Here is a 23208-nt window from a genome sequence, read left to right as displayed (position 1 = left end):
CCTGAGTGCTGCTGAGCTGCATCTCCCAGCCTTTGTGGCTCTCCCCATGCTCCAAGAGTTCAACTGGTGCCCAACGCAATGTGTGTTTGTCAAACCATGGAAGTGGGCAAGTATGGCAAGAATGCCACTAAATCTGGAGACCGGGGGGTCCTGCTGGAGCCTTTCATTCACCAGGTGGGCGGCCACAGCAGCATGATGCGCTACGACGACCACACCGTCTGCAAGCCGCTCATCACCAGGGAACAGCGCTTCTATGAATCCCTGCCTCCAGAAATGAAGGAGTTCACACCTGAGTACAAAGGTGAGCCCTGCTGTCACCTTACAACGGGGTGACGTGTTTTGTGAAGCCGCCTTCTCCTTTTCCTGGAGCTGCTTTTGTGTTGCTGTCTTTTTCTCCTGTTATTTTTATTCTTCTCTTTTGCAGGGTAGCAATTCGATTGGAGCTTTGGAAAGGGGGAGGTCTCTTTTTTGTGCTTAATGTGTTCATCCCTCCAGACAGAATCTAATTGTTGTAGTCTGACACTTAAGGTTATGACAGAAGTAATTTTACTGGCAAGTTATTGTCAGTTCCTACTGCCTTGACCTTGAGCAAATGAAGTTAGGTCATGCACCGAGCAGTTGTGCATTCCAGTCCCGTAATTTACTGCTTCCTCATCCCAGCTCTTTTATGGACCCATATCAGAAAACTGCTGAAGCAGGAAGTGTTTCTTTCCGAGCGCTGAGGTGAAGCAAGCCTTGTCCCCAGCTGCTCCCAAGGAGTGGAATTTTCCAGTGCCTGTATCATTGTAGCAAATCGATTGCCTACTGTATCTTTCAGAAGGTACCAAGGGTAACTGCTGCTGCTTCCTTCCTGCGTGGCACAAGGAGGTCTGTGCTTCAGGGACAGCTGGGACCACCGTCTGTTCCAGGTCGTGCCATTTGATCTGGCTGTATCCTGAAGGGCTGAAAGCAGTGTCAGCTTACCTACCTGTGTCTGTATACAGACTGTGACTGAAAGATACCATCTCCAACAGATGGGTCCTCTTGTACCCTCAAGCCACTCTGGATCCATATGGTGCTCTGGTGACCCATCTGAAATCCCATCTGAAGCCTGTGTTGTTATTACTGGAATCGATGTGATGTCAGGCTTTCCTCAGGAGATGTTTAAAACTGATGAAGCTGATGGTCCAGATGGAGACCTCGCATCATCATCATATTTCCTAGTTGCCTAAGGCACGGGATGTGCATCTCCGCTACAGTATGGGATTTCATCTGAGGCTCCAGTGCAGTTTCCAGCTGGTCCCAGGGGTCACTCCTGCTGCTCTGGAGAAGATGATGTTTCCTTTCTGAGCGCACGTATGTAACTCTTAAGATTGCCTCTTCAGAGCTGTGACTTGTGGAGCACATCCAGGCAGACAGAGCGCTTGGATGATCATTTATGTAGTGACATGCTGGAGTCCTAAACTTCTCAGAACTTGTGTGGAGCTTTCTTAAGCTTGTTGGCATTGTCATATGCAGATAGGAAAAAATAGTAGCGTGATGTTCTCTATCAACTGAGCAGTGAAATGTTTCATCACTTTTCAAGTCTTTTACAAGTCTTCAGATTCAGTCCATGTAGTGCCCAATATTCTTGGCAGCTGTTTGATACTGGTGACAAGCTGATAAAAAATTTCACTGCTGTGAGTTGAGAGATGTTGATTGCCTCATTTTCAGGGCTGGAGGTGCCCTGAAGATGTCAGCCCTAACTGAAATTACCGGCTGTTCTGCTCCATGGCTGGCCAGCTAGCTACATTCAGAATTGGTGCCATGAAAGGAACATTGGAAGGTAACAATGGCCAGGGCGCACATGGACCTGATTGCCTTCAGCTGGCACGGAGTGTTTTTGCTCCACAGCCTCCTGTTTTTTATCACTAGGAATCACAGAATCACAGGGTTGGAAGGGACCTCAAGGATCACGAATCTCCAGCCCCCTGCCACATGCAGGGCCACCAACCTCCCCATTTCATAGCAGCCCAGGCTGCCCAGGGCCTCATTCAACCTGGCCTTCAACTCCTCCAGGGATGGACAGGGCATCCACAGCCTCTCTGGGCAGCTGTTCCAGCACCTCACCGCTCTCATAGTAAAGAACTTCCCCCTGACATCCAACCTCAGTCTTCCCTCCCTCAACTTAAAACCATTTCCTCTTGTCCTGCAGTTATGAACTCTTTCAAAGAGTTGATTCCCTTCCCCTCTGTAGGCTCCCTTTAGGTACTGGAAGGCTGCACTGAGGTCACCCCGCAGCCTTCTCTTCTCCAGGCTGAACAAGCTCAGCTCCCTCAGCCTGTCTTTGTAGGGGAGGTGCTCCAGTCCCCTGATCATCTTCATGGCTCTCCTCTGGACCCTCTCCAACAGCTCCCTGTCTTTCTTGTACTGGGGGCTCCACACTTGGATGCAGTACTGCAGATGGGGCCTCACAAGAGCAGAGTAGAGGGGGACAATCAGCTCCCTGTCCTTGCTGGCAATCCCTCTGCTGGTGGAGCCCAGGACACCATTTGCCTTCCGAGCCGCAGGGGCACACTGCTGGCTCACGTTAAGCTTTTCATCTATCAAGTCCCCCAGGTCCTTCTCCACAGAGCTGCTCTCAAGCACCGCTCCTCCCAGTCTGTATGGATGCCTGGGATTCCTCCGGCCCAAGTGCAAAACTCTGCACTTTGCCGTGTTGAACCTCATCAGTTTCACCCAGGCCCACCTTTCTAGCCTCTCGAGGTCCCTCTGAATGGCATCCCTTCCTTCTACCTTGTCAATCACACCACTCAGCTAGGATGCCCTGGAGCCTCACAGATCCCTTTTCTCCAAGACTGGCTGACTTGAGATACAAGCAGCAGGTGTCACCTAAGTGTTAGTGCTCAGATGCTGGAGAGTTCTTGGAGCGGAAAAAGCAGACCAGCAATGCTCTTGTCCTGCAAACGTGTTCCTGCTGTTGACACAGATACTCAACCCAAATGAACTCAATGTATATTTCATATACTTTTCCCCCTTCAGCAGCTTGATAGACTCTTCTTTTCTTTCTCTAGTCTGACATTTCTTGTTTTATTTTACACTGCAAGACTGAATGGAGGGGAACATCCATCCCTCATCAGCCTCGGAACTGCGTTTCCCTTAGCGCAGCACGTTGGGCTGTTTGCACCCTGGGTTAAGAGTATCATGCTTAATTTCCTGTGAATGCCACAGCTTCTGCTGCTGTTACCTACTGTTCACTCCTGTAGTAACACAACACTCCTGTATGCGGAGATTTCTCCTCTGTGCTGCGTAAAAATGTTTGAGTTCTCCCCTCGTCATCCTGAACCTCATTCTGCTGCTCTGGATTTGGTTTTCTGCTCTGTGAGTTATGGTTATTTCTGTGTTGTTGAACACATGTATTCTAGTAATTATATTTCCTCTGCTGGCAAACAGCACTGACAGGCTCCTTCTTTCTGTCAGGTGTGGTGTCTGTCTGTTTTGAGGGAGACAGCGATGGCTACATTAATCTGGTGGCATATCCCTACATGGAGAATGAAGCTTTGGAACAAGATGACGTGCCAGAGAGGGACCAGCCACGACGCAAGCACTCGCGTCGGAGCCTTCACAGGTCAAGCAGTGGCACTGAGCACAAGGAGGAAAAACCTGGCCTGGCCAGTGACAGCACAGAAAGGTAGAAGCTTTTGAGGGTCCACTGACGATGTGACAAGTGGGAAGTCAAAGAATTGTAGGGGTTAGAAGGGACCTCCAGGGATCATCGAGTCCAAGCCCCCTGCCAAAGCAGGTTCCCTACACCAGGAAATATTTCTTTCCACTTTCAGCTCTGGTCCTCCTTTTATTGAGGTGTTCTGTACTTCTGTACAGCTGCTAGATTGTCTTGCTATTCCAGCATACTGTGGCACTGCAAGCTATGTTAGGAGCTGTGCCCAGTTGCAGACAAACTCATCCAAGCAAAATGCTTCTGACGTGGGATAACAGCTGGATGTGGAAGCAAAGCCTGGGGAGCAGATTCAAATGCAGATTCAAAGACCGTCCAGTCCTTAACCCAAGGATATAAGTATGGGTCCGCAGCCTGGGATGTTAGCGAGGATTTGCTGTTAAGCTGGCAGCTTTTGAGTAGTGTGAAGTGTGCAGCAGGAGAGGGAGGTCATGTGCAGGTATGACTGTTGTAAACATCTGGAGAATGCATGGATCCTAACATGCTTCCTTGTTCTGTGTTTATGCCAGCAGCATCCAGGAGGCAAAGAGTTCCAGGATGGACTTGCACATCCACTCAGATGTTCCGTTTCAGATGTTGGATGGGAACAGCGGGCTGAGCTCTGAAAAGATCAGCCATAACCCCTGGAGCCTGCGCTGCCACAAGCAGCAGCTGAGCCGCATGCGGTCGGAGTCCAAGGAGAGAAAACTCTACAGTATCCTTAGGGAAGGCACCGAGTGCATCAGGTTGCTGCTGCTGTGCTGGCCCACACTACACACTCGTGCTGGAAGCAGCTAGGCCTGTGTTTCCCTTGGCTTGTGTTAAGAATGATGTTTTCCCCATCTATTGCACAATCAAAGCTGTATTAAATTTTCTTTTTCCTGTTCTTTCCTACTTCTCAAACAACACCACTGATTTCTGACACTCAGAGAAGCCACGTTTCTGGCCAGTTTCCTGTACTTGGTTTTTCCTTCTGGACTTTCTCTGAGGTGGCTTGTGGTTTTTTTTGACTATCGAGTTCTTCACATGAGACCTTGCCCAGCAGCAGATGCAGGTCTAGCCTGCTCAGTAATTCCTTGGGAAGGAGCTATGATCGTCCTTGTCACCTTTCTTGAGTCTCTTCCAGTTCTACTGTATCCTTCTGGAAATGGGGACCAGAACTGCATACCGTACAGAAGATGCTGGTGAACCAGAGGTTTCATTTCCACTGGCATATAGTGCTGTTGTCTCTACTTCCTCATAATCTGTGGCACACACTCTTGTTGTAAATGCTGTTTGTTTGTTCTAACATACCATTTCTGACTGTAATAGCTGTTTCAAAACCCACTGCTTTATACGTTAGGGTTAAAAACCACAAAACTTTTTCTCCTTATGTTCGTCATCTTGCACGTTAATTCTAGAGGGTGTCTAGCCATTTAATGACCAGGTGGGTCTCATGAGGTCCTTTTGGGATTTTTTATGGTTGCTCCTCATTTTTGGAACTTTGGAACTTGACTGACTTAGTATGTTTGTCATCTCATTCCATTTTCTGGATCACTTGTTGACCAGCATGGTTCTCCACACACAGGCCTTGTGAATGACTCTGTGTGACCGGTCAGACATCCCAACTCTTTTCTTCTTTCATTTGCTAGCTAATTAATTGACTGTCAGCTGCTTAGTCCACAGTCTGCTGTCTAGACTCTTTGAGGCGCTGTCACAGGTCTCCTAATCCTCATGCAGATTTCATTTTGTCTTGACGCTTCATGTCTGCATTTGTCAGAGTTGCTGAAGAACCCCAAGGTATTTTTGAGGTGTGACTTCCACGGAAGGCATGTTTGATCCTTCCCTGAGAAGTCATTTGCCAGCTTCCGTTCTTCAGGACTGCCTCCTGCTGAGCTGTGTGGTACCCTTGTGACAGTTCGTTGTTCCCCAGATCTCTGCAAATCAGCATTGCCATGGCCTCCCTTTAGTCTCCTAGTGCTAAGGTAGCTTTAAATGAGCTACAGTTCCTGTTTAATAGTAGAAGTAGGTCTGTCCTGTGACCTTTAGTGCTTCTGGATGAGACTGCCCAGTTCTGATTATCTGTTATTCATTAGTTCTTGTTGGATGTACAGCTCTTCTTCTGGCACTTCAGGTTGAGCTAATCTGTGTTTAGAAAAAGAGTTTTGGCTTGGGAATCCCCAGTAAACAATGAATTATTAGTGTTTCTTTCTTTTTAGAGTCTCTTTTTACTCCCATCTCCCAGTAGCTCCTTTTATACTTCTACTCTAAGCCCTTCAAGCAGTCTGAATGGCTTCTTCATATGGCCTAAGAAGGATTTATTGTTTTCTTTGCCTTTGCAATTCATTCCTCACACAGTTTTGCTGCTGTTTTTTTTTTTTTTTTAACTCGACAGTTTGTGTTTTTGCTTCACCTGCTAGAGCTCAATTTTTGTTTTGCTTGCCTAGAAACAACCTTGTTTTTAATAGCTTTATTCTTCCACCTTTTAACTGTGGGCTTCCTTTTCCTATTCTCAAATGTGTGCTTTGAGCCTCCAACGTATATTTTTAAATAGACTCCACATCACTTGCAGAGAAGTGATTCTATAGCTGTCCTATCTTTTTTTAACACACTTCCTTATTTTTCTGGAGCTCCTCTTTCAAATCAAACATAGTTGCTGGTAGATTTTCTTTTTTTTTTTCCCTAAATGCTGAACTCCCTTGCAAATTTAATGTAGCTCTGCTGTGGTTGCCATTTCAGAGTAACACATTGAACTGTGACCCACAGGGCAAACGTTGGGGTTATTCCTCCCCTTTGGGACTCCTTTGCTCTCTCGAGTTTGCTCTCAGCGTTGTGCCCTAATGGAAGGTGTGCCCATTGTGTGTGCTAATTGAAGTTTCCCATTACAAGTCTGTTTCCTGCCTTTGTGGCCTCTCCAGTTTCCCCCCCTCTATTGGTCAGTGCTGCAGTTCTGGTCAGGCTGATAACAGAGCTGCAGCTATTACTTCAGCCTTCAATTCTCAGTCCATGGGGATTGTGTTCTTTAATCCATATGGTTGAACTGTGATTTTGGTTAGCCTTCAAGCTCCCCCTAATGCATCACCAGTCCTTACTGGCACACTGTATCTTTCCTGTTGTTAGCATTCTGCTCCTTGGTTCCTCCTGCTGGACTTTCCAGTAAGCCTGCTTGTGATCTCCTGTTAGGGCTGGGCCTGACACTTTCCAGGCTGACTTCTACTACCAGCTGCCAAAGCCCACGTGCCACTCTTTGGGTTTTGTCCTTTTCTTCACCTTCCCAGTTTGTTCTACTTCCTCTTTGGTTCCTGTTTGTTTGCCTGTCTCATGCTGGCCTGTGTCCCTCCTCGTGGTGGCTCTGGGGGCAGTGTCTCTGACTGGGGAACTCTCCTTGACGTGTCTCTCAGAGTTCCTTTTGCTGGAGAACGTGGTGCATCATTTCAAGTTTCCCTGCGTGCTTGATCTGAAGATGGGGACCAGACAGCACGGAGATGATGCCTCTGAGGAGAAGGCTGCTCGGCAGATGAAGAAGTGTGAACAGAGCACTTCTGCCACCTTGGGCGTGCGAGTGTGTGGGATGCAGGTAGGAATCCCCAAGGCTGCAGATGTTGCACGTTCCTTTTCCCAGTCCCACTAGAGCTTCTAGTTGTTAACGTTTGCTGCTGAGCTCTGAGCTAGCAGGTGGGTATGCTGGAGGTCACGATACATACTTTTGGTCTTCATTTGAAAGCCCAGAGCAAAGGAACTTGCTTCTCCCAAGGTGGTCTGCTTGTTTGCAGAAAATGTGGGAACTTTTTAAAACAACTGCGCTTCTTGCTTAGTGTTAAGCTAGAACTGCAGCATCTGATGGAGATGTCTTTCTGTTCTATCATCATCCATGTGTTGAGAGTTAAAAAAAAAAATTCTGTTTTCCTATTGTGGTTACACCCTGAGCACAAGGATCTGATGCTGTTGTGCAATAGAGCCAGTCCTTTCCCCGCCTGCAGAAGCATCTCATGGTCCCTACCTCTGCCCACAGACTGAAGCAAGGAGGGCCCTTCACTACTCACATGACAAGCTCTTTGGGGATGCAGGGGGCAGGCAGGGCTGCTCCTTCTGCCTCCTGGGTGTGGTGGTGACGTGAATCCCTCTGCCCTGTCAGCACGAGGCAGCTCTGGGCTCTCCGTGTGTTGCCTCAACCTTGTGTTCCCACTTGATGTGCATTTCCTTTGGTGTTCCAGGTCTACCAGCTGAACACAGGGCATTACTTGTGCAGGAATAAATACTATGGACGTGGTCTTTCCATCGAGGGCTTCCGCAATGCCCTCTACCAGTATCTCCACAACGGCATAGAGCTGCGCAAGGACCTCTTTGAGCCTGTCCTTGCCAAACTCCGAAGCTTGAAGGCAGTTTTGGAGAGACAGGCCTCCTACCGCTTCTACTCCAGCTCCCTTCTCATCATTTACGATGGAAAGGACAGCAGGGCAGAGATGTTTGTGGAGTGCCACTCGGAGACGCGCCTGAAGCAGATGGACAGCTCTGTTCCGGAGGGCCTTCAGGACGGCGGCAGTTTGGAGCCCAGCTCCCCTCCCCACCCCATGGTGGATGTGCGTATGATTGACTTTGCGCACAGCACATTCAAAGGCTTCCGTGATGACCCCACTGTGCACGACGGACCTGATAGAGGTTATGTGTTTGGGCTGGAGAGCCTCATCAACATCATGGAACAGCTGCGTGAGGGAAACCAGTAGCTCTGGGCCATGGCCACTTACTCTTATCCTGGTGACTGGAGCAGGCACAACCACCTCCCACCACGGGGAACAGCAGCCACTTCAGTTTTAGGACAATTGTATTGCTCCACTGTTTTTAAATGTACTCGGAGAGAAGAGCTGAAGGGAGGCAGCGTGGAAGAGCTCCTCAAACTGACCGCAACAGCTCTGCCTCCTCGAGGGGGCTCTATGGCTGCCTGCTGGGGCTCTCGGTACTTCGCTCCTCCCATGTGTATTTTGGAGGGGGGACCTGGCCCTAGGGAAGGGAAAGCAGGAGAATGCAGGGCTCTGAAGGGCTGCAGCTGTGGCTTGGGGAGCTCCTGCCTCGGCAGCCTCCTAAAGGCCTTTAGCTCGCAATTCTCCCAGGGCACTGGAGCAGCAGCCGGCAGGCTCTATGGGGCAGGTGCTCTGCATGCTCCCTGGCTGGCCTTGCTAGCTCTGCCCTCTGTTTTGCCGTTGGGCCTTTGCTTTTGATGCTGCCTTTTCCTTCTGTTTGGGCACTGTGAATAACCGACCCAAACGGGGAAATAAAATGACCAAATGCAACCCAGGGCAGAGCTGCGGGGGGAGGAAACGCTGCACTCCCGGTGCTGTCTGCGGCCCTGCGGCCCTGGGCCGGCCCCGGGACACCGCGGGCGGGGCTCTGCCACCGTGACTCTGCCCTGGGCCCCCGACCAAGCCACAGCTCAGCTCGTGGGCTAGCAATAGTACTTGTAGCGGTTAACGTTCCCCCGGCCCTGCAGCGGGGCGTTCAGCCCATCCCCTCGTAATCGTCGGTCCCGCCGCTTGTATGCAAGGATCTCTGTTCCGCGGGCTCGGCCTGCAGGCACGGCGCTGCGTCCTACCCGGGCTCCGGGCTCCGCGCTGGGGAGGCCCGGCCGGCACGGATTACCGCAGGGCTGCGCCCGCCCCCCCCCCCCCCAGCCGCGCTCCGCCCGTTGCTTCCAGTGCTGGGGACGCTCCGTTCGCTGCCGTCCCGGCCCCTTCGCCCCGCGCGTCTTCGCCGCGTCCCGGCCGCTCCCTTCCTGCTCTCCCCGCCTCATCCCGCGGCACTTCTGCCCCGGCTCGGCTCCGCTCTCCCTTCCGCTCACTCCCTCCGTCGCTTTTGCGGGCGGCCGCGCTGCCCGGCCGATCCGCGGGGTTCGGGGTGGGCTGCAGTGAGGAGCCCGGGGCAGCGGGAGCAGCCCTGTGCCCGGCCGGGCTGTCCGGAGCCGCCTTCTCTCGCCCCCGGTGCGGAGGGCCGCCGCCTGTACATAGCCGCGTCCGTCCGTCCGTTCGCTGTCCGTGCTCGCCCAGCGCCGCGCATTAAAGGAGCTGGTTTTGACCCCGCGTCTGCGTGTGTCCGCGGGGCGGGAGGGCGCGGGGGCGGCTGCGCCTCCCATTGGGTGGGGACAACGGTGGATCCACCTCCAATTGGGTGGGGCATGGGTGGCTCCGCCTCCCATTGGGTGGAGGCACGGGTGGCTCCGCCTCCCGTTGGGTGGGGCACGGGTGGCTCCGCTTCCCATTGGGTGAAGCACGGGTAGCCCCGCCCCTCAGGGCGGGCCCGGGAGTGACGCGTGAGGCACGCGCGGCGCTGACGTGTCGGCGCGAGCGCGGGGATGCGGGCGCTGATCCTGGTGGGCGGCTTCGGGACGCGGCTGCGGCCGCTGACCCTGAGCCGACCGAAGCCGCTGGTGGAGTTCTGCAACAAGGCGCTGCTGCTGCACCAGCTGGAGGCGCTGCGCCAGGTACGGGCCGCTCCGGGGAGGAAGCCGGGCCCCGCCACCCTGCCGCCCCCTGACCGCAGCTCCCGCAGGCGGGCGTCAGCCACGTGGTGCTGGCCGTGAGCTACATGTCCGAGGCGCTGGAGGCCGTTATGCGCGAGCAGGAGCAGCGGGTAAGAGACCCCCGCGTCCCGCCCCGCCCCGCCCCGCCGCGCCCCGCCCCGCTCTGACCCTCTGCCCGCAGCTCGGCATCCGCATCTCCCTGTCCCACGAGAAGGAGCCGCTGGGCACAGGTAGAGGCGGGCGGCGGGAGGGGTGCGGGTGGAGCCCGGCGGCCGAGAGCGCTGCCGGCGCCGGGGATGCTGGGATGGGCGCGGGTGATGGGGACGGAGGGCTGCTGGCGGTCGGTGGATGGGAGCGAGGTTGGGGACGGGCGGTGTGGACGGCGGCTGGGAAGCGAAGGTAGCATCGACAGCGGCTGAGCGACAGCCGGCGGCTGGGAGTGCTGGTGGCAGCGGGGACACCGAGATGGGCGCAGGCAGCATCCGGCTCGGGGCTGGGCTGTCCCCGGCCCCGTGGTGGCACTGACAGCCGGGCAGCGGGACCGCTGGCGTTGGCGCGGGACCTGCTGGCCGAGGGCGGGGAGCCCTTTTTTGTCCTCAACAGCGACGTGATCTGCGAGTTCCCCTTCGCGGCGCTGGCCCAATTCCACCGGCAGCACGGCGGCGAGGGCTCCATCGTGGTCACTCGCGTGGAGGAGCCGGCCAAGTACGGCGTGGTGGTGAGCGAACCCGACAGCGGCCGCATCTGCCGCTTCGTGGAGAAGCCACGCGTCTTTGTGTCCAACAAGATCAATGCCGGCCTCTACATCTTCAGCCCAGGCATCCTGCAACGCATCCAGGTAGGGCTGGGCTGGGGACCGGGGGCTGGGCCTGGAGGCTGTGTCCCCATGCTCAGCCCACAGCCCATCTCCATCCCTGCAGCTGCGTCCCACATCCATCGAGAAGGAGATCTTCCCAGCCATGGCGCAGGATGGGCAGCTCTATGCCATGGAGCTGCAGGGTAAGGCCTCAAGCAGCGTCCTGGCCGTGCTTGGGGCCCCACCTGAACTGCTGTCGCTGAGGCTCTGTCCCCACAGGCTTCTGGATGGACATCGGGCAGCCCAAAGACTTTCTCACTGGCATGTGCATGTACCTGCAGGCACTGCGGGCGCAGCATCCTGAGAAGTTGCACTCAGGGCCCGGTGTTGTGGGGAATGTGCTGGTGGTAAGTGCCAGCCCCGGGCACACTGTACGGGCTCACCTCCATCCTCCCACTGCTTTCCTCAAGCTGCGCCCTGCCATCCCCACGCTGGCTGAGCTGTGCCCCCGGCCTCACTGCAGTTTTGGACATTGTTTTGAGGGATATGGTTTAGTGAGAACTATTGGTGAATGGTCGGACCGGATGATTTTATAGGTCTTTTCCAACCTTGGTGTTTCTGTGATTAATCCCTCTTCCTTGCAGGATCCCAGTGCCAAGATTGGGGCAAACTGCGTCATCGGCCCTAATGTGACGATTGGGGCTGGTGTGGTGGTGGAGGATGGGGTGCGCATCAAGCGCTGCACGGTGCTGCAGGGGGCCCGCATCCGCTCCCACTCCTGGCTGGAGTCCTGCATTGTGGGCTGGAGCTGCTCTGTGGGGCAGTGGGTGAGGAGGCGTGTGCTGCGGGGCTCTGGAGGGACCGGGCTAGATCCTGCCCTCTGCCTCCTGGCTGTGGCCAAAGGGAGGAGGGAAGCACTGGTGCCAGTGGGCAACAGCAGGAGCACGGCCCCATGCCCTGAACCGGGCTGGGTGTGACACAGCTCTTGGGGCAGGTGCGCATGGAGAACGTGACGGTGCTCGGTGAGGATGTCATTGTCAACGATGAGCTCTACCTCAATGGGGCCAACGTGCTGCCACACAAATCCATCGCCGAGTCCGTGCCAGAGCCACGCATCATCATGTAGCGCCCGCTGTGCTCTCTCCTGGCTCTGTTTAGATTAAATATTTATATTTCCATCTACCTCTGAGCATCATCTGTGCACAGGCGAGCCCCCAGAGCCAGCTCAGCTTTCCCTCCTCACGTCACCCTGGTACTGTGTAAGGAAGAATAATTTAATGCTGCATTTCATGAAGTCAGCCCCCAGCCAGGGGCGAAGTCACAGAGCCCAAACACAGCCCAGCCCCAGGCAGCGCTCACTGAACGAGGGGCTGCTGTGGGAATGAAGCCTCGCGCTCCCCTCCCTGAGAATGGCCCCTCCCTCCCTGCAGCCCCCGTCCTGTGTTAGGGACAAACCCACGTGCAGGGCCAGGCGCTAGGAGCTGGCTGGCTTGGTGAAATCATCCACCCCTGTGATGGTGGCCTTGCAGAAGAAGCAGTCCTTGTTGTTCATCAGGTGCTGGTTGATGCAGGCTCTGGGATGGGGGGGAAGAAGAGCGTAAGCACTCCCGAGCCCCAAATGCTGTGGGGAGCTGGGGCTAGCAGGAGCTGCTCATACTCACTTGCAGGACTTGTGGGAGCAGGGCCGGAAGATGGCAGAGATTGGGTGTGCGTAGCAGATGGGACATAGGTCCTCCTCGCTGGTGGGCTGTGGGGGACAGGTGGGTGTTTGGCAGAGGTACTTGGGGGGCAGCGGTGCCAGGGCTGCAGTCGAGTCTGGAGCAGCAGAGCTGTGCGTGGGGATGGGAATGGAGGACACTCACCAGCGTGGTGGCAGCAGCCTGCTTGGACTCCTCGCTCAGATGGCTCAGCATCTTGTCCACCTTGGACAGCTCCTCGGCACTGATGTACTCCGTGTCTGGGGGCAGAACCGTACTGAGTGCTGGGTGGCCCCCCGCTGCTGGGCCTGCTTCGTGCCCAGTGCTGCCCAGGGCCAGCAGCCCACTGCCCCAGCCTGGTGCATCACTCACATGTGCTCAGGGAGAAGTGGCGTTTCTCTGTGGCCGCAGCAGCTGCTGCCATGGCTGCAGGTTCGGCGTGGCCCAGGAGGTACTGGATGGAACGCAGCTGGAAGCAGGGGTCCGCCAGCAGCACCGCTGTCGCGCGCTCAGCCCTGCAAAGGGACAGACACAGACAGGCTCTGCCTGTTTCCCTACGTCCCCAGATGCGGTCCTGGCTTTGACCCAGCACCATGCAGCTGGCTTGTTCTGCAGGAGCTGCGCTCAAGGCGAATGCAGCATGGTGGTAGCCCCCAATCCTCATGATCCCCCAGCACACACCAAGGCAGCCAAGTGGCTTTCCTCCTTCTCCCCCTCCTCCACTACCATCCCATTGGGGATCTGCTGCAGGACCCCAGATCAATGTGCTGCATTGGCATTTGCCGAGGTTGCACCTCAAGCTCAGGTGTCAGCTTGCGCCCTAGGAGCTGCATGGTGGCCGAAGCAGCTGGTACCAGAATTGCAGGTCAGGACACAGCACCGCAGCAGCTCAGGATTGGAGCACATCTGCACCTCAGGGGCACCACACGGTGTCCCCATGGCATGTCAGCGCCCTGGCAGGGAGGAGGGAGAGAGCGGTTGTGTCTCTTCAGGCCTCATGCATCAGCAGGGATGGCCTGGACAGAGGAGGGGCACAATGTGGCATCCAGAGCCTCCAGCGCTGCTCAGGCACCGCCTCCATTGGGCACCTGCCCTGTGCCCCATCCACAGCCCCGCGGCCACCTCCAGCAAGGGCACAGGTGGACACAGCAGTCCCCATCTCCATCGCTGGTTGAGCTGCCCTGGGGAGCAGGGGGTTAACAGCCCCTCAGTGCCCAGCAGCCACAGCGGCCAAATGAGCTTTTCTGCTGCCCTAATGGAAACCAATTCCCAGCCCCGCTCTCCGCTTCCCACCGAAGAGCCCAGGAGCTGGCAATGACATTCCTACGCGTCCTTCACCGCACGGCTGCCCCTGCTAGTAGCACCCTCTCCTCCGCAGGGATCCCCGGGCTCAGCCCGCCTCCGTGGGTGGGCGTGCCAGGGGGTCCGCGCCAGCTCACCAAGGGCTGACCGGGACAAGGGCAGCGGGGGACGGACACACCGGTGTGTGGGAGGTCGGCGCGGCGCAGCGGCTGCCGCTGTCGAAGGAGGAACAGAGGCTGCGCACGGCAGAGGGTCTCCGAAGCGATCCCCTGGGACGAGCACCCGCACCGCCCTGCCCACCGCAGCACGCGAGGGAGGGACGCGCCGAGCCGCCCGGCCACCGCGGCCACCACTCCCCACGCCGCGACCAATGGGCTCCCGCCCAGCCCCCACGCTGCGCATCGCCAGCACGTAAGTAGGGGCGAGCGGGCGGCCGCCGGGAGATGCTACCCGGGAAGCGGCCGGGCGTGGGGACGCGCGGTGCCGAGCCCTAAGAAACTTGGCGCTCCGGGGACGAGCGGCGCTGGGAGGCGTTGGGCGAGCAGCGGAGCATCGCGGCACCCCGTGCTGGATGCGGTCTCCCCGCAACGCGTGGCGCTGCGCGAGGGGCCATGCCGCCCCTTAGCTCTGCTCCGGCCCCCGCGGCTGGCTCTGCCGGCACCCGGTAGGGCGGCACGGCCCCGCTGAGCCTCCACCGCCTCGGGCTGCCGAAAAACGCCATGGCCCCGTGGGCGTCCGCGGAGCTGTGGCTGCTGCTGCTGCTCCAGCTGCGTCCCGCGCGCGCCTCGCCGCCCCGCAGCTGCCCCTCCGCCTGTATCTGCACCTCCGACCTGCTGAGCTGCAGCCGGCAGACCCTGCAGCGCGTGCCCCGTGCGCTGCCGCCCACCGCCACCACGCTGGACCTGAGCCACAACGCGCTGAGCCAGCTGCAGGACGGCTGGCTGGCCGCGCTGCCGCACCTCGAGGCTCTGCACGTCGGCCACAACCAGATCGGCGAGCTGTCCCCGCGGGCCTTCCACAACGCGTCCTGCCTGCGGCACCTCGACATGTCCTCCAACCGCCTGCGCGCCGTCGAGAAGCACTACTTCGAGGAGCTGGTGAGCCTGGAGGAGCTCCTGCTCTACAACAACCGCATCGCGCGGGTGGACGAGAACGCCTTCGCCAAGCTGAGCGGGCTGAGGAAGGTGTACCTGAGCTGGAACAACCTCACCTCCTTCCCCTTCCACGCGGTGCAGGGCCTGGGCAACTTCAGCCTGCGCACGCTGGACCTGTCCTCCAACAGCCTGAGCAGCCTGCCTGTGGAGGAGCTGGCGGCGCTGCCCGAGCACGTCCGCAACGGCCTCTACCTGCACAACAACCCCGTGCGCTGCAGCTGCCCGCTCTACCTGATGCTGCAGCGCTGGAGGCAGCGGGGCTTCAGCTCCGTGCGGGATTTCTTCGAGGAGCACACCTGCAAGGTATCCGACGCCGTGCCGCGCTCCCTGATCAAGCTCCTCAAGTACAACCACCTGTTTGAGAACTGCTCAGCCGAGCCAGACCCCGCGCAGCCCGTGCCCTTCCCGGTGACGGTGGGCCGGGTGCTGCTGCTGGCCTGCAACGCCAGCCTGCCCCACGTCGCCTACATGTGGATCTCCCCACACCACGAGCCCATCTGGCCCCCAGGGAACGCCAACCGTTCCGTCGAGGTGTTCCTCAACGGCAGCTTGCGTATTGCGTCCGCCCAGCCCTGGCACTCGGGGGTCTACGTCTGCTTGGCCATCGACGGCCCCCGCAACGTCAGCCGGCTGTGCGAGGTCAACGTGACGGTGCATTACTCCAAGCCAGATGGGGAGGCGTTCAGCACCGGCCTGACCACGCTGCTGGGCTGCATCGTCAGCCTACTGCTGGTGCTCGTCTACCTGTTTGTGACGCCGTGCCGCTGCCCGCCGTGCTGCAGGACGGCCCCCCCCAGCCCCCCGCAGGAGTGCAGCGCACAGTCCTCCATCCTCAGCGCCACACCGCCCACCACCGACGGGCCCAGCCGCAGGGCCAGCAAGCACGTGGCCTTCCTGGAGCCTGCCCGCGAGGTGCTGGATGGCAAGGAGCGCCAGGTGCCCGCTGAGGGCCTCCCCGACGGCAGGCACCCTAAGGTGCTGCAGCTGCGCTCGGACACCGAGTCCATCAGCTCCGTCTTTTCAGACACCCCCATCGTGTCGTAGTGGGGCTGAGCTGCTCTCCTGCTCAGAGCATCACCGAGCCCCAGCGCTCAGCCTGACTGTGGGGGGTGGGAGGGAGGGGGGGGGTTCAGCACCACCTGCACCGCTTCAGCCGCTGACACAAGGGCAACACTGATGGACTCAGCACGCCTGCAATCCCTGTTTTGTCCAGGCAGCAGTGATGGCTGTGGCCATGGGTGTGCAAGATCCAGCCCAGTGCTCCCAACCCAATCCCCCCAGTGCTGTCCTCGGGGGCTCTCAGGGATGGCCATGCCACTGTCCCCAGCCACTTGGAGTGGAGGGAGCACGGTCCTGTGGCCCCACACGTCCACTGGGAGACCGCATGACAAAGAGGGGACTCAGAGCACCCAGCCAAGCAAACATCGCATGTTTTTGCCTCTGAACACCCCCAAAGCTGTACATAGTGATGTCGGGCACCAGGAGGTGACTGACGCAGCGCTGCCTGCAGCTCCCTGTGCCACCAAGGACGCTGAGGTCTCCTGCATTGCCTGTGCTCGCTGCTTCTCCTTGAGATGGACGTGCGCTGCTCGAGCACAGCTATTGAGGCAGTAATCTAATGAGCCTGTCGATAAATGTGAGTAATGCTCTCCCCTCTCGGGCCATCACTCTCCAGTTACATTTGAATAAAAAATGCCTATTTTTTTAAGCTCATGCTGGGCTGTGTGTCTCCTTGTCTTCATAGCAGGGCGGCTGGGCTGGGGGCTACAGGACCTCCACGATCTGTGTGGGACTGGTGTGACACGCAGTGTTGAGGGCTGAGCTAGGGCTGGGGGAGCCTCTGGTCACCTGTCCCCAGGAGGTAACATCTGTGAGGTGGGGAGGGGGCAGCAGCAGTGGCACACAGCACATTCAGGAACCAGCAGCATTCAGAGGGATGGGAGAGTTGCTGGGGGGACCACAGAGGGACATGGGGCCAAGCAGAGGGACACAATCACCCCTGCACAGTCACCATGAGAGAACACACCTCTCGTCCATCCTTCCACTCTTCCAGCACAGAGACAAGCAGCTTATTTCCAGCACAAAATCAGCCCTGCCTAAAGCGCTCGGGCTCACCACCTGAAACCGACCTTGTGCAGCCCCGTGCCATCAGCCCTGCAGCCACTGCTTGGTGAGGGATGGGGACTGACAGCTGCTGCCAGCCCTGCCTCACTGCCTGCACCCGCTGTCCCCTTGTGTTAGCACAGCGCTGCTAATGAACCCGGGATGCTGAGCGGCCATACCAGCTGCTGCCGGGGCTGGGGAGTCGCGGTGGTACCGTCCCCTGGCTCTGCTGCCACGCAGGGATCCCACTGAGGGGGGATACGAGTTTGCCCTTTATAATGGGAATCCTCACCCCCTGCTTTTGCATTGAGCGAAGCCATCCCCTGCTGAGGGATCTGGTTGCTGCACTGTGGCAGCATGCTGATGCTTCACCTCAGGTTCCGGAAAAGCGTTCTGGAGAGGTGCTGAAGTGAGGGGATGGTACCATCCACCCCAAAGCAAGGGGCCTGCTGCTCCCTGCAGCTGCCCAACCCCATCCCACAGTGCCGTGGACGTGGCTGTTCCAGTGCCTGTCACAAGGTCTCCCTGTTTCCCAGGAAAACCCCATCGCAGTGTGTCACACTGTTCTGGTGCCAGGAAAGGACTCGGCCCCGCACTGCTGCTCCAGCGAGGTGCTGTAACGCTCAGAGCAGTCCCTCAAGCAGCTCGAATGGCAAATCTCAGCCAGGGAAAGCACAGCCATGAGCATGGCCTCCCTAACAGGCAGGGCTGGAAATACAGCAGATGGTCTTCATCACCACCATCCCCTCCTGGCAGCCACCTGTAATCACTCTGGCCTGGCTGGCTGCCACGCCATGGGCTGGCACGCAGCACAGCAACACGGGTGTGCGGGGACCAAGGATCATCTGTCCCCCACGCTCCACATCTTGGTTCTCTCCTACCCTCCCACCCCGGGGCTGGTTGCACCTGGGCCCCTCCCTTACCACACTCTTGGACTTCCGAAGAGACACAGGCAGCAAAGCTTGGTGCCCCAGCCTGTGCCATCCCCACAGGGCACGGCAGACCCCAGCCTGTGTACCCCCTGCTCAGGGCGCAGGGAGCGAAGCAGTCCACAGCCAGGTGACCACAGCGCTTCCCTCTGTCCTCCCCACCTTCTGGGTGCACTCCCTGGGAGCCCCCCAGAAGGCTCCTCCACAGCTGCGCTGCCAACAAACGCACCCAACTCCTGAACACATCCCAGCCCTCCAAACCAGAGCCCCACTGCGACCAAGCGTGTCCCCTCACACACAGACACCTGCGGAGAACCTTCGGGCACTGCCCTTTCCCCCATCGCTCGCTCTCATCAGGATCATTACACAAGATCTGGCCAACTTGGCTCCATTAGCTCACTCCAAAGGAGGCTTAATAGAAAATCTGCTCAATTATTTAGCAGACAAACAGGGGGATGATACTGGCTGAAGGCTGCCCGGGTCCTTGGCATGGTCCCAGTGATTCAGAGCAGCTCCAGGCTCAGCTCCCACCTTCCCTCTCCTCCCCATAAAAGCAAGGCATGGTCATTAGGGCCTGGCAAAGCACGGAGCACACGGGCATCCCGTTAGCACTGGGAGCACCATCAGTGATGCTGCTGCCCGTCACTGCCACGTCTCTGCTGTGGGGACTGGAACAGCTCTGCTGCAGAGCCCACTGTGAGCAGGCAGGCTCTATCCTGCACCCTGCCCATCTGTGAGTCTCACCCCTCAGGAGTGAGCTGAGCGTGAAAGTCCTCAGACTCTGCTCTTGCCCAGGCCAGCAGCTCTTGGAGGATGCTCAGGTACCACCACACAGTTTTCCTCCTAACCCTGCTGCCAGTGCCAGGACTGACTGGCCAGGCTTTGGGGCTCAGCAGAGCGGGCGCCGGGCACTGAGTGCTGCCTCACTGCGAGCAGCACAGCCATCCCCACAGAACCAAAGAGTGCATTTCGGACTAACACACACCATGTATCAATTGTCTCCTCACATCCCAGCCCGGGCAATGTTCCCTATTCCTGCGCTTAATGGCCCTTTTTGTGCCAGGAGGCCGTAATAGGAGGACTTGATGCCTGGCTGAGCCTATCCTGCTGGACAGCACAGCTGAGGCATCAGACCACGTCCTGCTGCACCCAGGGCACTGTGCAGAGCCCTGCTCTCTCTGCTGTGTGTGCCGGCCCAGGACAAAGCCCCCAGCACCCGGTGCAGGGTCAGCTCACAGACAGAGAAAGCTCACTCAAGCAAGGAGGTCACAGGAGGTCCTCCTGCCCTTTGTCCTCGCCGTCCGGGTCAGAGCTCTCTGCAGGAAACCCAGCAGGTTAACAGCTAGTTCTGGGTAATTCCTATATACGGGTTCCTCTGAGCAAACTCTGTGGTGTAATTGCTCTGCTAACGATTTCTGGAAATCTGGGAGGTGCCAAATGGGACTTTGAATAAATTTCTTCCTACTTCTACCTCCACGTAGTGCTTCTGCAGAAGGGGAATGCCCACCCTGTTTCCTGCTCACCCCACTGAGAGCAAGCAAAAAAGGGAAAAGGAGGGCTGTCTCCTGTTGGGTCCACGTAAACTGGTTCGACAGACAGAACCTGGGGATGGGATCCTTGTTGCTGGCTCCTTGCAGCAATACAACCCACAGCAGCCATCTCCTGCAGGACGGAACCGACCCAGTAAAGGTTTAATTCTCCTTTTTCACTCCAAGAAGCGTCCTCTTGCTCACGACCTTGGAGAAGGACACCTCCCCATGCCTGCTTTGTGCTGGCTGCTGCTGAGCTGTGCCACCTCCCTGCATTAGGGTGACTGTGGGCAGAGATCTCAATAGGGCCGTACTCAGTCTCGCTGCACCTCCTGGTCCTGCACCCCTGTTTGCCAGTTCTGAATGTGCTGTGCTGAGCAGAACCACCCTGTAGGCAGGGCACGGCCCTGATCACCAACTCAGAGCTGGCAAGAAGGTGAGTGTTCAGCTCTCCTTCCCTGAGAGTTATCTGCCCACAGTTACATTATTGGTACCAGCAAGCTGCCCACCCCCTGCTCTGGGAGCAATGATGCCTTTGGGATGCTCAGCCTTGGTACTTCTGTGTCTTGTTTGACCTGAGCAACCTCCCTGCAAAGCCTGCCTGCCTTTTATAGATCAGTGGCGTATCAAATCTCAGAATTATTGCTGGTCTTTGCAAAATAACGCAGAAGCATTTTGTTTTAGAGAAATTTTTTCCTGGGCTTCCTCCTGCCTCACCTTGTGCCTCTCCCACTCAGCCAGTCCCACCATAAGGATACAATGCTTTCTTGCACCATTTCCCTGCTTCTTATTTACCTCTGCTTTCCAGTGTTCAAGGAGGTGGCTGCAAAGCCCTGATAAACTGCCTCAGACTCACCGCTTCCCAGCTGCACAAGGGGGTACAGCACTTCTGGTTTGTCACTGTGCTATCCTAGCTGCTGTGGGCATCATTCACACATGGGGGACAGTGCCATTCAGCATCTGTGGACAGCAGCTGCCTGGCTGTCACCAACCCAAAGCACAACTGGCTTCCCAGGCAGGGGAGATGCAGGCTGGGAGCCGCACCCTGCTTCCTAAGTTCACTGGGCTGGAGGGCAGAGAAACAGCTTTTAGCCCTAGGACAGATGTTTTAGGGACAGGGAATGGGGGAGGCTTCTCATCCTGCCAGGCACACGGGGAACTGCTTGACACCCCTCCTTTCCCTTCAGGAGGAAGGAACCAGTTGTGGTATCAAATTTATGATGTTTGCCCTTTTCATGCAACAGAATTCTGGGGAAGAGCAAAACACACCCAGAGTCCAGAAAGGCCACTGCCAGCGACTCTGCACTGAGCACTTGGCTCTGTCACCCCTGGGGCTGTGTGACTGGTGCAGCAGCCATGGGAGCAGGATATAATTAGATGTATTTGTGTACATCTTTGAGTCCTTGAGAGAAGAAGCAGAAAGATCGTCTGCATGGCTGAGCTGCAAGGCCAGATGGGGCTCTGCTCTGCGCACAGCCAGGGATTGTCATGTTCTCCAAAGGAGGATGCGCAGGGCAGACATAAGAGCCCCTTCCTATAGCACCCTACAGGGCACGGCAGCAGGGCAGCACTGGGAGATAGCTGGACCAGGCTGCAGAAGACATCAGCACGAGCCTGTTTGCAGAGCTTGATGCAAGCAGGCACTGGCACACACAAACCAGCAGCCCGAGGCATGGCTCCACTGAGAGCTTTTTCAGCAAAGATGTGTGGAGCTGTCATACTTCCCAGCGTGAGGCCATCAATGTGCTGAATGCTCCAAGCACATCTACCTTGGTCCCCAAACACCCCTATTTCTCCTGCAGCTTCTCCCAGGGTACACACGTGGGGAAAGTAATGCCATGTGCAGCAACACTGTGCTTAGGAAATCAAAAGCCACTCACCCCTGAGCATCAGTGTCCACCAGCAGCCGGACCAGTATTCCTGTCACAGCTACAAGGATCGGGTAATGGTCCACGCTCTCCAGTCCTACAGAAGCAAAAGTGTAAGGCAGAATCAGTGCTGCTGAACAGCAGGTGGGATGGGGCTGCAGGGGATGTGGGTTTCCCACAATAACAGGAGTTTTCCCACTAATGAGCCCCAGGCTTGGGCACTGCTCTCCCAGTGGAGCATCCCTGCTTCTTCCAAGCCCCAGGAGGAGAAGGTGATCTGCTCTCTCCCAAGCAGGCAGGAAAATCCAGCTGTTTTATGGTGAATATGGGATGCTCACAACACAGTACCTGGAGCCTGCCTCTGCTAACAGGCAGAACAGGAAGAAGATAGCTGATGCTGGTGCAAACAGCTTGCCTCAGCAATTCAGTGCACTCTTTACTCAATGCAATGCACAGCAACCAAGTTTGCTACCTACACTGAAATCTATCCAGGCCTCTGAGCCCTACATACAGCTCCAGTCTAACGCACGTCAGGTCAGTGCACCTCTCCAGCAAGACACCTGCCACAGGCACAGCCCAGCTGCCACCTCTGCTGCAGACAGCCAGAGCCAAAACAGCTGCTGATCACACACCTCTGCAATGACCTTGGCCACAATGTGCCCGCTGTCCAAGGGCTTCCAGCATGTTCTCAGCAGGGCAGACGGATGGAGAGCTGATGCACAGACTCACCTGGTAGACGGAGGTTGACCACTCTGTCAAACAAATTCCTTTCAGCTGTCACACGGTTCAGCACCTGGTTCAAGAGCTGTGCAGGGAGAAGCAGAGAAGGTCTGAGGTCAGCACCTTGCGCTCACATCTGTACTCCATCTAGAGATGCCAAGTTGCAAGCAGCTCTTTGGAAGCAGAAGGTACAGCTACAGCCCATGAAGAGCTGGCTGGCAGCTGCTACTGGACAAGGCAGTGTCAGTGGGGTGGGGATGGCAGTTGGACAGCCCTACCAGCCCCGAGGCACAGGAAAAACACAAAGCAGTGTGCTTCTCTGTGTGACAGAGCATCACCACAGATGGAGATTTCTACACTGCAGGAATCAGCTGCAGAGGCACTTAATCAACCACCATTAGCTCTCACCCACACCCCAGTGGGATGAGCAGGGATGGCTCCAGGCTTGACATGCTCACTGCAAGCTGTGCAATCTCTGAGCAAAGCATCCCTCTTTCTGTCACCCTCACGCACGAAGCACTGAACTCTGTGGGCTCAGCTTTGCAGTGTCAGCAGGGTGAGGGGCACGCTGCAGTGTGCTGCTCTCTGCTGACACTCTCCAAACTCACACCCTCTCTGAGGAAACTCCTTCCCTCTCTGCCAAAGGCCAATACCTGGGCGAGCCTCCGAAGCAGCAGCTCCGACGATGGGCGATTCCAGTCCAGGAAGATCTCGGGGGCTAAAGTGACAGTCATCTCCAGCACCCGGAGCAGGCTGACCGACAGATCAAAGCACGTGGCACACACCTTCAGCTGGCGGCTGTCCACAAAGTTCCTTTCCAGGCGCTCTGCAGCCTGCTGGATCTAGAAAGAGACACCTTAACAAGGCCTCTTCCCAAAAGAAGGGCCACAAACCCCAGCCCAGTCCAGTTCCTGTATGTGCCAGGGAACGGCTGCACCCCCAACCTG

General features: G+C 57.1%; 4 protein-coding genes across 5 annotated transcripts in view; 3 read left to right on the top strand and 1 right to left on the bottom strand.

Moving 5' to 3' along the window:
• Window positions 1–78: 78 nt before the first annotated feature.
• Window positions 79–9718, top strand: IP6K1 (inositol hexakisphosphate kinase 1). Of its 2 annotated transcripts, none has more exons than XM_031555478.2 (5): window positions 79–301; window positions 3439–3649; window positions 4207–4388; window positions 7054–7229; window positions 7867–9718. In XM_031555478.2, exons 1-5 carry the CDS (start codon window positions 79–81, stop codon window positions 8374–8376), a joined length of 1302 nt encoding a protein of 433 aa, XP_031411338.1. In that variant the 3' UTR covers window positions 8377–9718. The 2 variants fall into 2 exon arrangements, with proteins under 2 accessions (XP_031411338.1, XP_031411337.1); XM_031555477.2 differs by having other exon boundaries at window positions 4204–4388.
• Window positions 9719–9927: 209 nt separating this feature from the next.
• GMPPB (GDP-mannose pyrophosphorylase B) lies at window positions 9928–12141 on the top strand. The gene is made up of 8 exons (XM_085235835.1): window positions 9928–10124; window positions 10193–10273; window positions 10345–10393; window positions 10700–11001; window positions 11084–11162; window positions 11239–11366; window positions 11604–11786; window positions 11954–12141. Exons 1-8 carry the CDS (start codon window positions 9996–9998, stop codon window positions 12083–12085), a joined length of 1083 nt encoding a protein of 360 aa, XP_085091961.1. The 5' UTR covers window positions 9928–9995; the 3' UTR covers window positions 12086–12141.
• A 78-nt stretch (window positions 12142–12219) lies between these two features.
• The window catches only part of RNF123 (ring finger protein 123), a 42857-nt gene continuing 31868 nt past the window's right edge, over window positions 12220–23208 (bottom strand). Inside the window, exons 33-39 of the mRNA XM_085235818.1 lie at window positions 22915–23103; window positions 22271–22346; window positions 21554–21638; window positions 13029–13171; window positions 12822–12916; window positions 12621–12706; window positions 12220–12533 (exon numbers count right to left, since the gene is read on the bottom strand). Of these exons, the coding sequence (XP_085091944.1) occupies window positions 12434–12533; window positions 12621–12706; window positions 12822–12916; window positions 13029–13171; window positions 21554–21638; window positions 22271–22346; window positions 22915–23103 (774 nt within the window). The 3' untranslated portion in view covers window positions 12220–12433. The remainder of the gene's footprint in view (window positions 12534–12620; window positions 12707–12821; window positions 12917–13028; window positions 13172–21553; window positions 21639–22270; window positions 22347–22914; window positions 23104–23208) is intronic.
• AMIGO3 (adhesion molecule with Ig like domain 3) lies at window positions 13169–16825 on the top strand. Its single transcript, XM_010718357.4, has one exon. The coding sequence runs from the start codon at window positions 14678–14680 to the stop codon at window positions 16154–16156; it is 1479 nt and encodes a 492-aa protein (XP_010716659.2). The 5' UTR covers window positions 13169–14677; the 3' UTR covers window positions 16157–16825.

Source organism: Meleagris gallopavo, chromosome 14, assembly GCF_905368555.1.
Source record: "Meleagris gallopavo chromosome 14, MGAL_WU_HG_1.1, whole genome shotgun sequence".
NCBI lineage: Eukaryota > Metazoa > Chordata > Aves > Galliformes > Phasianidae > Meleagris > Meleagris gallopavo.
Note: the sequence above shows the minus strand (reverse complement) of the source record. Positions and strands in the feature narration are given on the sequence as shown.